General features: G+C 36.7%; 4 protein-coding genes across 5 annotated transcripts in view; all 4 read left to right on the forward strand.

Moving 5' to 3' along the window:
• The first annotated feature begins 708 nt into the window (after positions 1 to 708).
• LOC144898482 (uncharacterized) lies at positions 709 to 2,170 on the forward strand. Its single transcript, XM_078790494.1, has 2 exons — positions 709 to 1,410; positions 2,042 to 2,170. Exons 1-2 carry the CDS (start codon positions 844 to 846, stop codon positions 2,168 to 2,170), a joined length of 696 nt encoding a protein of 231 aa, XP_078646620.1. The 5' UTR covers positions 709 to 843.
• Positions 2,171 to 3,504: 1,334 nt separating this feature from the next.
• Positions 3,505 to 6,016, forward strand: LOC131108502 (uncharacterized). Its single transcript, XM_058059492.2, has 2 exons — positions 3,505 to 3,930; positions 4,638 to 6,016. The coding sequence occupies exons 1-2, from the start codon at positions 3,735 to 3,737 to the stop codon at positions 5,702 to 5,704; spliced, it is 1,263 nt and encodes a 420-aa protein (XP_057915475.2). The 5' UTR covers positions 3,505 to 3,734; the 3' UTR covers positions 5,705 to 6,016.
• A 635-nt stretch (positions 6,017 to 6,651) lies between these two features.
• LOC131108503 (uncharacterized) lies at positions 6,652 to 11,170 on the forward strand. Its single transcript, XM_058059493.2, has 2 exons — positions 6,652 to 6,849; positions 8,242 to 11,170. Exon 2 carries the CDS (start codon positions 8,252 to 8,254, stop codon positions 9,509 to 9,511), a length of 1,260 nt encoding a protein of 419 aa, XP_057915476.2. The 5' UTR covers positions 6,652 to 6,849; positions 8,242 to 8,251; the 3' UTR covers positions 9,512 to 11,170.
• Positions 11,171 to 11,278: 108 nt separating this feature from the next.
• LOC144898503 (leukocyte elastase inhibitor-like) overlaps positions 11,279 to 13,279 on the forward strand; it is a 9,732-nt gene continuing 7,731 nt past the window's right edge. For both annotated transcript variants that reach the window (XM_078790620.1, XM_078790621.1), the window contains exon 1: positions 11,279 to 11,914. The gene's annotated coding sequence lies outside the window, so the exon portion shown is untranslated. The remainder of the gene's footprint in view (positions 11,915 to 13,279) is intronic.

Genomic DNA, 13,279 nt, shown 5'->3' on the forward strand with positions numbered 1-13,279 from the left:
ACATTATCCACTGCCAAAATGTTATAATATATAACTATAACTGCTTTTGCTTGTATATCAGCACCACCTGTTCAGCAGTTGAATATAGGGGATAGTTTACTGGAAGCCAACACGTTTCTGGTTCATCAAAATACCTGGGAAAAAAACCCTTTTACTTTGGTATTAGTTTGCTCGTTTATTTGTATTACCGCATGTTACAAAACCTGAAAAAAAGCCTTTTGTGCCATGAATGTGTTTAATAACACACCTCATACATCGAGGAGATTCATGTTGACAATCTATGAACACAATTGCTATATTTAGCGAGTGTTCCTAGCGTCATTAAATACACATGACCAATAAAGGTAAAGAATTGGCTGAGCAGACATTCATTCATTTTCTACCGCTTATCCTCTTTAGGGTCACGAGGGGTTGCTGGAGCCTATCCCAGCTGTCTTCGGGCAAGAGGCGGGGTACACCCTGGACTGGTGGCCAGCCAATCACAGGGCACATATAGACAAACAACCATTCACACTCACATTCATACCTATGGACAATTTGGAGTCGCTAATTAACCTAGCATGTTTTTGGAATGTGGGAGGAAACCGGAGTACCCGGAGAAAACCCACGCATGCACGGGGAGAACATGCAAACTGAGGGTGGAATTGAACCCTGGTCTCCTAGCTGTGAGGTCTGTGCGCTAACCACTAGATAGCCGTGCAGCCCACAAAAAATCTTATTTACTGAATTGCTTTTTTTTTTTTTTTTTTTAGCTAAATCATTCATCTTGTATCCTGCAGATGTTAGTGAAGAAGAAGATCTTCCCTCAGATCACCAAGAGTGGAGGAGCCACAGACCCTGAACATGAAAATGGACGAACAGGAGCAGAATCCCTTCCACATTAAAAGGGAGCCACAACCCCCCTCCATTAAAGAGGAAGATCCCAGCATCTACCAAGAGGGACGTCACCTTCAAGGACCGAAGGAGTTCCCATTGACTGGTGTGAAAAGTGAAGATGTTGACGACAAAAGTGAAGACAGGAATGAAGCGGAGCCTCCGGGCAGCAGCTCAACTCAACACATGACATCAGAACCTGATGGAGACCACTGTGGACGATCACAAGCAGACAGCCTCTTGGCTCCGCTATCAGATAGCGACGACACCGCATCACATCCTCTTGAACTTGATGCCGAAAACCCTAAAACTGACAACACGCACTTCAAATGCTGTCACTGTGGGAAAACATTTCATCACCACAGTCATCTGAAAGATCACATAAGAATTCACACAGGAGAGAGACCCTTTGTGTGCTCCGTTTGCGGTAAAAGATTCTCCCAGAAAGGAACTTTGACGATACACACAAGAATGCACACAGGAGAGAAAAATTTTTCCTGTCCCGTGTGTGGAAAAGACTTTGCACGACAATATGAGGTGAAAGTGCACATGAGAAGACACACTGGGGAAAAACCTTATTCCTGCTCCATTTGTAGTAAAAGCTTCTCTCTGAAGGCACACATGATAACACACACAAGAGTACACACAGGAGAGAAACCTTTTTCCTGTTCAGTTTGTCCTACAAGCTTTACACGAAATCACTGTTTGAAAAGACACATGAAAACACACACTGAGGAGAAACCTTCTACTTGCACAGTGTCTGACTCGGGAGTCTGCTGTGTACGACTTGCTCAAACGTCGTATTTGACTGAACTTCCCGCAATTAACGCTGGAAAAGAGAAACCTTTCACCTGTTCAGTGTGCGGTTTAAGTTTTGTTCGGAATTCAAATCTGAAGACACACATGAGAAAGCACTCTGGAGAAAAAACGTATTCTTGTTCGATCTGCAACAAACGCTTTAATGTCCGAGCGTCGCTTGAAGAACACATGAGAGGACACACTGAAGAAAGACCATATTATTGCTTAATCTGCCACAAAAGCTCTTATGACCGTGCGACGCTTGTAAGACACATGAAAAGACACATAGGTGAGAAATTGCAGTGTGGTGATGGATTTTCTTACTCATACCAAGTTGCATTGACTCCTCTTGTCTTACTGTTTCCTGCAGACGTCAGTGAAGAAGAGCCGAGCTACAAGGAGGATCCACAACCCCCGCAGGAGGAGGAAAACTGCATCATTCAGGAGGGAAATCATCATGAAGGACTGGAGGAGGCCCCTCCTCCTGCTGTCCCTGTAGAGAGTGAATATAATGGAGACAAAGGTCAAGTGGATCCTCTAAATAGTAGATCAGTGACAACAGAAGCTGACGGAGGATCACAAACAGACACATCTGATCATGAAGACCCCACATTTGATCCGACATTTCACATCGACAACGCACACTTCAAATGCTTCCAATGTAGCAAAACTTTCAATCACCGTTTTAATCTCCGAGTACACATGAGAACGCACACAGGAGAGAAACCATACGTGTGTTCGGTGTGTGGTAAATTTTTCACTCAGAAATCAAGTTTGACTGCACACACGCGGATACACACTGGAGAGAAACCTTTTTCATGTTCGTTCTGTGATTCACGTTTCGGACAAAACCAATCTTTGACCATACACCTGAGAAGACACACTGGAGAAAGACCATATTCTTGCTCAATCTGCAACAAAAAATTTTGTGATCGATCAGCACTTGGAGTTCACATGAGGAGACACATGAGGGAGAAAAAAGAGAGATGCAATGTGTGTGATGAAAGATTCCTTTATAAGTACCAGCTTCACAATCACAAGTGTAAACAGTAACAGTAAATGAAGCTGCAGTATTTGATGTGTGGCTGCTATTTGCAGTAATACTGTGTTCTTATAGGTTGATTTGTGTTCTATTCAATTTTTCTTGCTTATTTTTACTTTTTGGTTTTAACCCATATGGATTTGTAAAGCAAGAACAATGGAATTTTGATATTTTACCAGTATTCCTATTGATATTACCAGTATTAGTTATCGTTACAGTATAGACAGAAACGTAACAGACACGAGTATGAAAAAACAACGTAAAACGACGATTAAAATTTAAAATAATTTCCGTCTAAGGTAGCAGTATTATAATTTATAATTTTATATTATTTACTTTTCATAACACTTTAACTGGCTGTAAAACATGTAGCACAACATGATCACGCTGTAAACACAAGCTAGCAAATTGAGTGACAGTGGAGACAACCAATCGCAGGTTAACTAGAAACCACAGACCCAATCGATACGTTTGTGGGCGGTCTTTCGGGAGCGACTGTTTCCGTTAGGTCCTAGAGCTTTACATGATTAAATTTAACATAACGTAATTTTATTATTAATGTAGTACCAAAACTACCTTTTGAAAAAACCCTGGTTGGACCACCATCACCCAATTACGCCCGTTTGTAGTACTTAAACAACAACAAGCTATCAGCAGCATCGTGTTAGCATTCTCCATCTCGTAGCTTCATCTTAAAAAACTAACAAACTAGGGTGTAATGACACCTCCACTCCTGAGGGAGGCAGTAATGTACTAGAATGTAGTAGCCATGTATCACCGGAAGACAAGTATGCAGACGCAGTGTAGTATTTAACTGCTTCAATTCCTTAATTTTAATTATTCTACTTTTGCCTGTCGTATACCAGATTACCGATTATTGCTTTTTTATGTGAAGAAGAACTCTTATCGGATATTTGTGAAGATTTTTTTTAGCTCAACCGAGCTTGCTAGCCGCTAACAAAGAGAAGCGGAAGTAGTCAAGCATCGCTAAGCAGAGATAAAGCGTGATTGTTGTTGGAAAATGTGTAAAGTTCAAATACTAAGGGCGTTGGTGAGTCGGCGACTAACTGCTGCTGTTGAAGAAATATTTGTAGTGTTCGAAAAAGCGCTTGCAGAGTACGAGGAGGAACTTAATCGAACAAAAGAGGAGAACCAGCGACAACGTCAACTATTAGACGTTGTTTACAAGGATCCTCAAGTCGTGTTACAAAGAGAAGGTTTGTTGCATTATTACTTTAAAATGTTTATCGTTTGCATGAAAAGTACCATACATTATTGCCTGTGTGTATTGCTTGGTTGTAACCACGTGACCGCGGTAGGGTTGCCAAACGTCCCATGAAAAATAGAATCGTCCGGTTTTTTTTAAACTAGAACTCACGTCCCATATTGCTGTTAAGGGACACACTTTTATTACCGCTGGAATCAAAATAGTCCGTAATTGTTATCAGTTTCGCAACATTTTATCACAGGCTATGCTAGCCTTAGAGCTCAGCTATCATCCATCTTTAGTCAGTATGTATTTTACCTTTTACGGTTCCTTTAATGTTAAGAACCTTGGCAAAAATACGGCATTTAGTCTTTAGGAATTAACGTCAGGTTTGAGTGACGTAATATTAAAAAATCTGCCTGTTTAGAGCCATAGCCATTGCGTCGTAATTAACGTTTAGCTATTTCTCCACCAGAGGGCGCTGTTGTAATCCTTTGCAATGACGTATTTGCATTTAGACATCCTTTCATTTTAAGAACCTTGGCAAAAATACGGCATTTAGTCTTTAAAAATCTGCCTGTTTAGAGCCATAGCCATTGCGTCGTAATGAACTTTTAGTAATTTATCCACCAGAGGGCGCTGTTGTAATCCTATGCAATGAAGTATGGCATTGAAACATCATATGGCAGACTAATTGGTGTTGTTTGTGTTCTGCAGACTTCCAAAAAGTGCTTGATCGTCAAGAAGAACCGCAAGGTGGGAGCTCCACTTTGAAGCAGGACTCTCCACAGCACCCACACATTAAGGAGGAAGGGGAGGAACTCTGGAGTACCGCTCTGGAGGGAAATTGTCTTCTAAGGCTGATGGAGACTGATCTCACAATGTTCCCATGTGTCTCTGTGAAAAGCGAAGACCAGGAAGCCAAACCATCTGAGTCCGCACAGCTTCAACACGGTCCAAGTCAGGACAACGGAGGGGCGGAGCCCCCGTGTAGCAGTTCATCACAACACATAACAGAATCAGATGGAGACTGCTGTGGAGCATCACAAGCAGACAACTTCCTGGTTCCACTATCAGATAAGGACGACACAATGTCATACTCTCCCGAGGCTGAACACGGGCACGATACCCAAGAACCTTTGAGCAACGACGCAGACTTTGAAGGTCATATAAGGACTCAAAAGAAGACGGGTAAAAAATGCTTGACTTGCCCAGTTTGTGAAAATGTTTACAATAAGAGCGCTTTGCCTCAACATATGAGAACACACACAGGAGAACAACCTTTTAGTTGTTCGGTTTGTTGCCAAAGATTCGCTCACAAGTCAAATATGGTCACGCACATGAGAACACACACGGGAGAGCAACCTTTTATCTGCGCGGTTTGCGGTTGCAGATTCTCATTCAAATCCAATTTGATCAAACACATGAGAACACACACGGGAGAAAAACCATTTAGTTGTTCGCTCTGCGATAAAACATTCGCCCGACGTGATATTTTGGCAGCGCACATGAGGACACACACTGGGGAGAAACCCTTTAGTTGTTCTGTTTGTTATCAAAGATTCTCTCAAAAGGTACATATGATAAAACATATGAGAACTCACACAGGAGAAAAACCTTTTAGTTGTTCGGTTTGTGGTAAAACATTTTCTCAAAGGGCACATATGACATTACACACGAGAACACACACCACAGAGAAAGAATATTTTTGTTCATTTTGTGATAAAAGATTTACTAATAAGGTAGATATGGTTAAACATGTGAATAAACACACCGGAGAATAAACTTTTGAATGTTTTATTGAATTATTGGATTGTTTTGGGGGAAAAAAAAATCCTCTCAGATGGCACATAAAATACACACAGGAGTTAGAGTCTTGGTCCATTGGCAGATGAATGCTAGTGCCGTTCAGTTTGATATGATTTATTTCATATTGAACTTTGTCACCGGCGGTGTGCAGGAGCCTATCCCAGCTGACACTGTAATTAATCAGTCTTAAATAACAACACAGCGTTTTTATGAATGAGTATTATGAACTAAGTCAGTTTTTAATATGTTCAAAATACGATCAAACTGCTTCTGTACAGTTTCTCTTACATTAGGGGTATCCAAACTTTTTCCACAGAGGGCCGCATACAGAAAAATGTAATACATTTTGTGTATTAAAGATGCTAAAACTAATTTAACAGTAATCCCTCATTTATCACAATAAATTAGTAGGATCCCTTCTTTATAAATTGAATTTCTTTGTAGTTAGAGCATTGGGAACCTCTTTAAATATGTTTTTCAACGTTATTAGAGCCCTTTAGAAATGAAATAACACCCCTATAGTCACTTTTATACTTGTCTTACCCAATATAATAGACATTCATTCATTCATTTTCTACCGCTTATCCTCACAAGCGTTGCGGGGGTGCTGGAGCCTATCCCAGCTGGTACACTCTGGACTGGTCGCCAGCCAATCACATGGCACATATAGACAAACAACCATTCACACTCGCATTCATACCTATGGACACTTTGGTGTCGCTAATTAACCTAGCATGTTTTTGGAATGTGGGAGGAAACCGGAGTACCCGGAGAAAACCTACGCATGCACATGGAAAACTTGCAAACTCCACACAGAGATGACAGAGGGTGGAATTGAACCCGGGTCTCTTAGCTGTGAGACCTGTGCGCTAACCACTCATCCTTAACACCTTAATTTTCTTTACATATTTCTTACAATATAATCTGTCTTTACATTACACAATATTAATGTAATGAATGACTATCTTCTAATAAAATTTATTTGGTCACTTGGCCGCTGTTTGACAGTTAAGCCATTGGGGGGCGCTGCGTGTTGGTTAGTCACACACGGCAGCGAAGAAGAATAAATCCTGAGCTGACGTGAAAACATCCATGTTCGCTGCTCTTTTCTGTGCTTCAGGTCGGTATACGGTGCCTTAAAAGAACAAACATGCTGTGTAATACTTGTCATGAAGATTGTCATTTGGTGATTTGTGTGAAGAAACGGTTACAAATAATAATAAACATGCTAATGCTAACAGGCCTCATAGCAATGTAGCGCGATAAAGACCATCAGCATACTGTGTTGTAAATACTAGTAGACTTTTTAATAGGATAATTCATAACGCCGCCTACAGAGAACAGACTATTATTATTAAAATGTCTTATTTCTAAAATCACAAATACTTCAACTTGCTGATATAATTCATCTTCAAACAGCTAAAATAATGCATAAGGCTAAAAATAACCAATTAGCTAAAAATGTCATCCAGTACTTCTCTACAAGAGAGGAGAAATATGATCTCAGGGAAGAAGTACATTTGAAACACTTATATGCTAGGACTACGTTAAAAAGACATAGCATTTCAGTATGTGGAATCAAACTATGGAATGGATTGAGTAAGGAACTCAAACGATGCACAACGATGAGACAATTCAAGAAACAATACAAGCAGTTGATGTTTGCTAAATACAAGGATGAAGAGTCTTCAACCAGTCATGATGTGCTATATATATATATATCACTATATTGACACTTACTATGGTACCCATTATGTTATTGTATGGTCATATCACCTCGTACTTCGGTACGTAACAAAAAATAAATAATGAAATAAAAAAATTAAAAATATGATATAAAAATAATATAAAATAATTATTTTATAACATAAATAAAAAATTATAAAATAAAGTAAAAAAAAATAAAGAAATAAACTTAGTTATATTATGAAAGCAGGAAGTAAATTAAAATTAAAATTAAAATTAAAATTAAAATTAAAATTAAAATTAAAATTAAAATTAAAATTAAAATTAAAATTAAAAAAACAAAAAACTTAAACTATATTAGGAAAGCAGGAAGTGAACAAATGTAACAGTTACTGATTGTAAAAGTACTAGATGGAGGGGTAGGATTTAATAAGCTTTGCTTCTTCCTACTCCTTTTGGACATGTGGAACTGTGAACTGATTATGTGATGCATTCAATTGTAATCTGATGCATGTTCAAATGAAATTAAACCATTACCATTACAAATTGTTAAAAAAACCTTTTTAACTACATACAATGGATGGAATGTGTTTACATGTTGTGTTGTTTGGATTGCTTTGTTTCTGCAAGCTACATGCATCTGACTATTTTGGCAACTCAATCATGCCACAATAGAACAGTAATGCTACAGTTTCTATGTTAAAGGTTTAAAAAAAACACATTATGAGGTCTTGCCTATCAATGAGGTGACTGGTTAGATTCCAGGATTTCAGGACAATGCCTCATATGGTGATCTAAAACATGTTTGGTTTCTTGTGTCCTGCAGAACCTCCACAATGGAGCAGGTGGACCCACAGCACTGCTACATTAAAGAAGAAGAGGAGGATCTACAGCCACATCACATTAAAGAGGAAGCGGAGGAACACAGCATCACTCACGAACAACCGGAGGACTACCCGGTGATTGTTGTTATTGTGAAGAGTGAAGATGATAAAGACAAAAGTGAAAGCAGCTCAAGTCAACACGTGACAACAGAAGCTGATGGAGGAACACAAGCGGACAACCTCTTGGCTCCGTTATCAGATAGTGACGACACGACGTCACGCTCTCCTGACACTACTGATGACGTCTTTAAAGCTAAGACATGTCACACTGACAACACACACTGGCGGTGCTCTCATTGTGACAAAACGTTTAACGACCGGAGTAATTTGAAAAGACACTTGAGAAACCACACGGGAGAGAAACCGTTTGTCTGCTCGGTTTGCGGGAAAGGTTTTATACAAAAAGGAGAGTTGAAAATACACACAAGAACACACACCGGAGAGAAACCTTTCTCCTGTTCAGTGTGCGGTTTAGCCTTTGTGCGAAATCAGTGTTTAAAAAGACACATGATTATACACACCGGGGAGAAAGCATTTTCTTGTTCGGTCTGTGGTATAAGTTTTGTTCGAAACCATGATTTGAAAACGCACATGAGAATACACACAGGAGAGAAACCATTCATGTGCTCAGTTTGCGGTAAACGATTCTCTCAGAAGGTACATTTGACAGCACACGCAAGAATACACACTGGAGAGAAACCGTTTTCCTGTTCAGTCTGTGGAAAAGGTTTCGTACTGAATCAGTCTTTGAAGAAACACATGAGAACTCACACCGGGGATAAACCTTTTTCTTGTTCAATCTGCTACAAAAGCTTCTGTGAACGAACGGCGCTTGTCAGGCACATGAGAACGCACACCGGAGAGAAACCTTTTACCTGTTCGGTGTGCGATAAAAGCTTTTTACGAAATCCGGATTTGAAAATACACATGAGAAGACACACTGGAGAAAAACCATACGCCTGTTCAATTTGCAGCAAAAGCTTTTGCGACCAAACCCCACTTGTCAGACACATGAGAACACACACCGGTGAGAAACCATTTTCTTGCTCTGTGTGTGGTTTAAGTTTTGTACGAAATGAATGTTTGAAAACACATATGAGAATACACACTGGTGAGAAAGTGTGGAGTTGCAGTGTTTGCCATGAAAGATTCTCTTATAAGTACCAGATTAACAATCACAATTGTTCTGTTGGGACCAGCAGCACTAAATGAAGCTACAGGACACGTCTTCATATGCTTATAGTGTTTAAATTCAATAAAAATATCCTAGTCAGGTTTATTTCATTCAATTGCAAACATGAGCCAAGAAGAGAGAAGTGAAAACCTACTCTGTTGTTCGATCGTAACCAGGTTAGCAAGCCAGTTTGCTTTTTAAGACAGTAGCCATAATGAGCTGACTCAACAAAGATATAGCTTGAGGTAACATAAACACAGAGCAACTACTCCTACCATTGTAGGATAACAAATAACCATGTTAAAATGGTTAAAACTGCAATTTATATCCCTTTTCTGGTGCGAAAAAACTGGTTAATATGAGCTAGCTAGCAACAAACATCACAGGAAACACCTATTTTGATGCTAAAGACTTCACAAAAAAAAATCCTAACAGTGACTAGTATAATAATGATATTATTATTGTAGCAGCTAACATGAAGAACTATATTTATCTGGTGGACTAATCATTATTTGCTAATTTGCCGTTAGCATTTTTAACCTGAGGACTGGAGCACACGTGCTAGAAGATACAGCCATCACAATGAGAGCGGATATGTTGTTGTTGTTGAAGGAACTAGCATAAGTTTGTATATCAATGCGCCTCTGAAATACCGTATTTTCTGGACTAAGTCGCTCACAATGCCAAAAATGCATAATTAGGTAGAAAAAAAACACACATAAGTCGCACTGGAGTATAAGTCGCATTTTTCGCGGGTGATTTATTTTACAAACTACTTAACCAAAACAGACATTACATCATCTTGGAAGGCAAATTCTAACAATAATAAAAGAATAGCAAACAGGCTAAATAGGTGTAAGATATGCTAACACAATGCTTATTCAGCTACATGAACAATAAACATGAACAGAAAAGTTGTCCAGTGTTTATGTAACATAAACAGTTTTTTTTTTCATTTATAAGTCACTCTGGAGTATAAGTGGCAGGAACAGCCAACCTATCAAAAAAAAGTGTGACTTATAGTCAGGAAAGTAGAGTTTGGGTAGTGTTTTAAATAATGAAAATACAGCAACTATTACATGTTGTCATGAGTGTACATGTTAAGGCATGATCACAGCATGTATATGAAACCAGGCAACATTGTTACAGGTTTTAACCCAATGATGTGCATTGTTCGCTACCTCATATTACCGTATTTTCCAGACTATAAGTCGCAATTTTTTTCATAGGTTGGCTGTTCTTGCGACTTACACTGTTTCATGTTAATTTTTATTTTTCGACACAACATAAGATGGGAAAATAAATAAGCAAATAAAAAAAACAAGTGAAACAAATTAACAAATTAATTTTTATTTATTATTAAATAAATGTTTCATGTTCATTTTTATTTTTTGACACAAAATAAGATGGAAAAATAAATAAGCAAATCAAAAAACAAGTGAAACAAATTAACAAATTAATTTTTATTAATTATTAAATTATTAAATAAAGGTTTAATGTTATTTTTTTTCGACACAAAATAAGATGGAAAAATAAATAAGCAAATCAAAAAACAAATGAAACAAGTGAAACAAATTAACAAATTATTTTTTATTTATTATTAAATTATGAAATAAATGTTTCATGTTAATTTTTTTTCGACACAAAATAAGATGGAAAAATAAATAAGCAAATCAAAAAACAAAATGAAACAAGTGAAACAAATTAACAAATACATTTTTATTTATTATTAAATAAATGTTTAATGTTAATTTTTTTCGACACAAAATAAGATGGAAAAATAAGATGGAAAAATAAAACAAATGAAACAAGTGAAACAAATTAACAAATTAATTTTTATTTATTATTAAATTATTAAATTAATGTTTCATGTTAATTTCCAAAAGGAAAGAAATGTGTTGATGTTTGGGATTACCTCCATCGGCAATGGCGGTCACAAATCTTATATATGACAGCCCTGACAGGCAGAACAATAAAATGCTGTTCCACTAGATGGTAGAAGGTACATAATTAGCCTGTGCATTCACTTGTTGCCAACATAAAAAGTGATATGTGCAAAATGCAATACACATTTTAGAAAATGCTGAAAATAATCCATAAAGTTGCTATCAATGCAATTTATATAAACGCTTAGCTTCTTTTTACACCTGAATAGATTAAACGAATATGTCTAAATGTGCTAATTCATGAATTTCCTGATTATTTCTCGACACACCACACCCGCTGGCACAATTCTAAACCACACATAAGAATGTGTGTGTGTGTGTGTGTTTGTCTGCACTGATGAGAGCAATTTTTAAAATGTTTTCTCACGCTGTAGCTTCGACTATGGTGTATGGGTGTGTCAGCGTGTATAAAACGCAGCGGTAATAGCTCAACCGCTGCAGATTTCAGATTTGAACCCAGACGCTAACACATCACTACTTGTGTTGAAGCAGACTGTAAGTACAGTATTTTATTTCATTAATAAGCTGATATGATTTGTGTTATGTTGTATGGTGCATTTTTAGTATGTTCTTCTTGTGATGTGATATACAGCATTGGTAGTGTGGATCTGTTTTGGTGTCAATAGGTCTTGGTTGGGAGTGTCTTCACATAATCCTCACCGCTAAATTGAAATGTAGGTTTTGCGAGGTTTAAGTCACAAATTTGGAAGATTGTCTAAGTCCTTTCAGATAGGGAGGTCGATTGAGGACAGCAGTAGGCCTTACAGCCGTAGGGTGTAAGGCTGCGTTAAGTGTTGACTTCAGCGTGCCAGAGACTGTTCCAAATTGTGACGACCTGCTTGGTGAGACAGTTCCCCGCCCCCTTACCCCATAAACAGTTCTCACTTCGGAGCAGTGGCGTCATTAGGCCTATTTTCTTAAGCAACCCTAAATAATTTGATATTTTTAGTTGATTTTTTAAATATTTTTGATATATTTATATTTATATTTATATTTATATTTATATTTATATTTATATTTATATTTATATTTATATTTATATTTATATTTATATTTATATTTATATTTATATTTATATTTATTAGTAATATTAATAAAAATATACTAATAATTTTTAATTTTATTATATTATATGATATTTAGACATTTTAAAATTTTATAATTAATTTATTTTAATTGATTTTTTTTTTACAAAACAAATCTCTTACAAATTTTATATAATAGGGCAAAAGCAGGCTAATAAGCAAGCCAATAAGCAGGCGAATACTAGCCTACTACTGCTACTACTAGTAGTAGTACTACTAGAATGATGATAGTAATAATAATAGGCGAATTAATAATATAATAATGATTATTATATAATTGATGACTGTCCACTGGACAGAATGGTTGCAGAACTTGAGCAGTGGTTTTACAGTGTAGATTGTGTGTACTTGTGTACATTTAATGGTGGCCAAAAAAAATTGAGTATTTCTAATAAATCTGTCCAAAAGTGGGAAAATTATATCCTGGTTCTTGTTTGTTATTTGTTTTTTTGATTTTTTTGATTTTTTTTTGAATGTCTACTACATTCATTCATATCCCCCCCCCCCCGTCCCGACGGAAAATTAAAATTAAAATTAAAATTAAAATTAAAATTAAAATTAAAATTAAAATTTTAATTTTAATTTTAATTTTAATTTTAATTTTAATTTTAATTTTAATTTTAATTTTAATTTTAATTTTAATTTTAATTTTAATTTTAATTTTAATTTTAATTTTAATTTTAATTTTAATTTTAATTTTAATTTTAAATAAAGTTAAAACAAAACAAAAAACTTAAATTATATTAGGAAAGCAGGAAGTGAACAAATATAACAG

Source organism: Doryrhamphus excisus, linkage group LG5, assembly GCF_037039965.1.
Source record: "Doryrhamphus excisus strain RoL-2023G ecotype Guam linkage group LG5, RoL_Dexc_Guam_v1.1, whole genome shotgun sequence".
NCBI classification, from domain to species: Eukaryota; Metazoa; Chordata; class Actinopteri; order Syngnathiformes; family Syngnathidae; genus Doryrhamphus; species Doryrhamphus excisus.

Coding starts and splice junctions, on each gene's coding strand:
- LOC131108503 (XM_058059493.2), top strand. CDS start 8,252: ATGGAGCAGGTGGACCCACAGCACTGCTACATTAAAGAAGAAGAGGAG.
- LOC131108502 (XM_058059492.2), top strand. CDS start 3,735: ATGTGTAAAGTTCAAATACTAAGGGCGTTGGTGAGTCGGCGACTAACT. Junction 3,931..4,637: donor AGTCGTGTTACAAAGAGAAG/GTTTGTTGCATT, acceptor TGTGTTCTGCAG/ACTTCCAAAAAGTGCTTGAT.
- LOC144898482 (XM_078790494.1), top strand. CDS start 844: ATGAAAATGGACGAACAGGAGCAGAATCCCTTCCACATTAAAAGGGAG. Junction 1,411..2,041: donor ACTTTGCACGACAATATGAG/GTGAAAGTGCAC, acceptor TGTTTCCTGCAG/ACGTCAGTGAAGAAGAGCCG.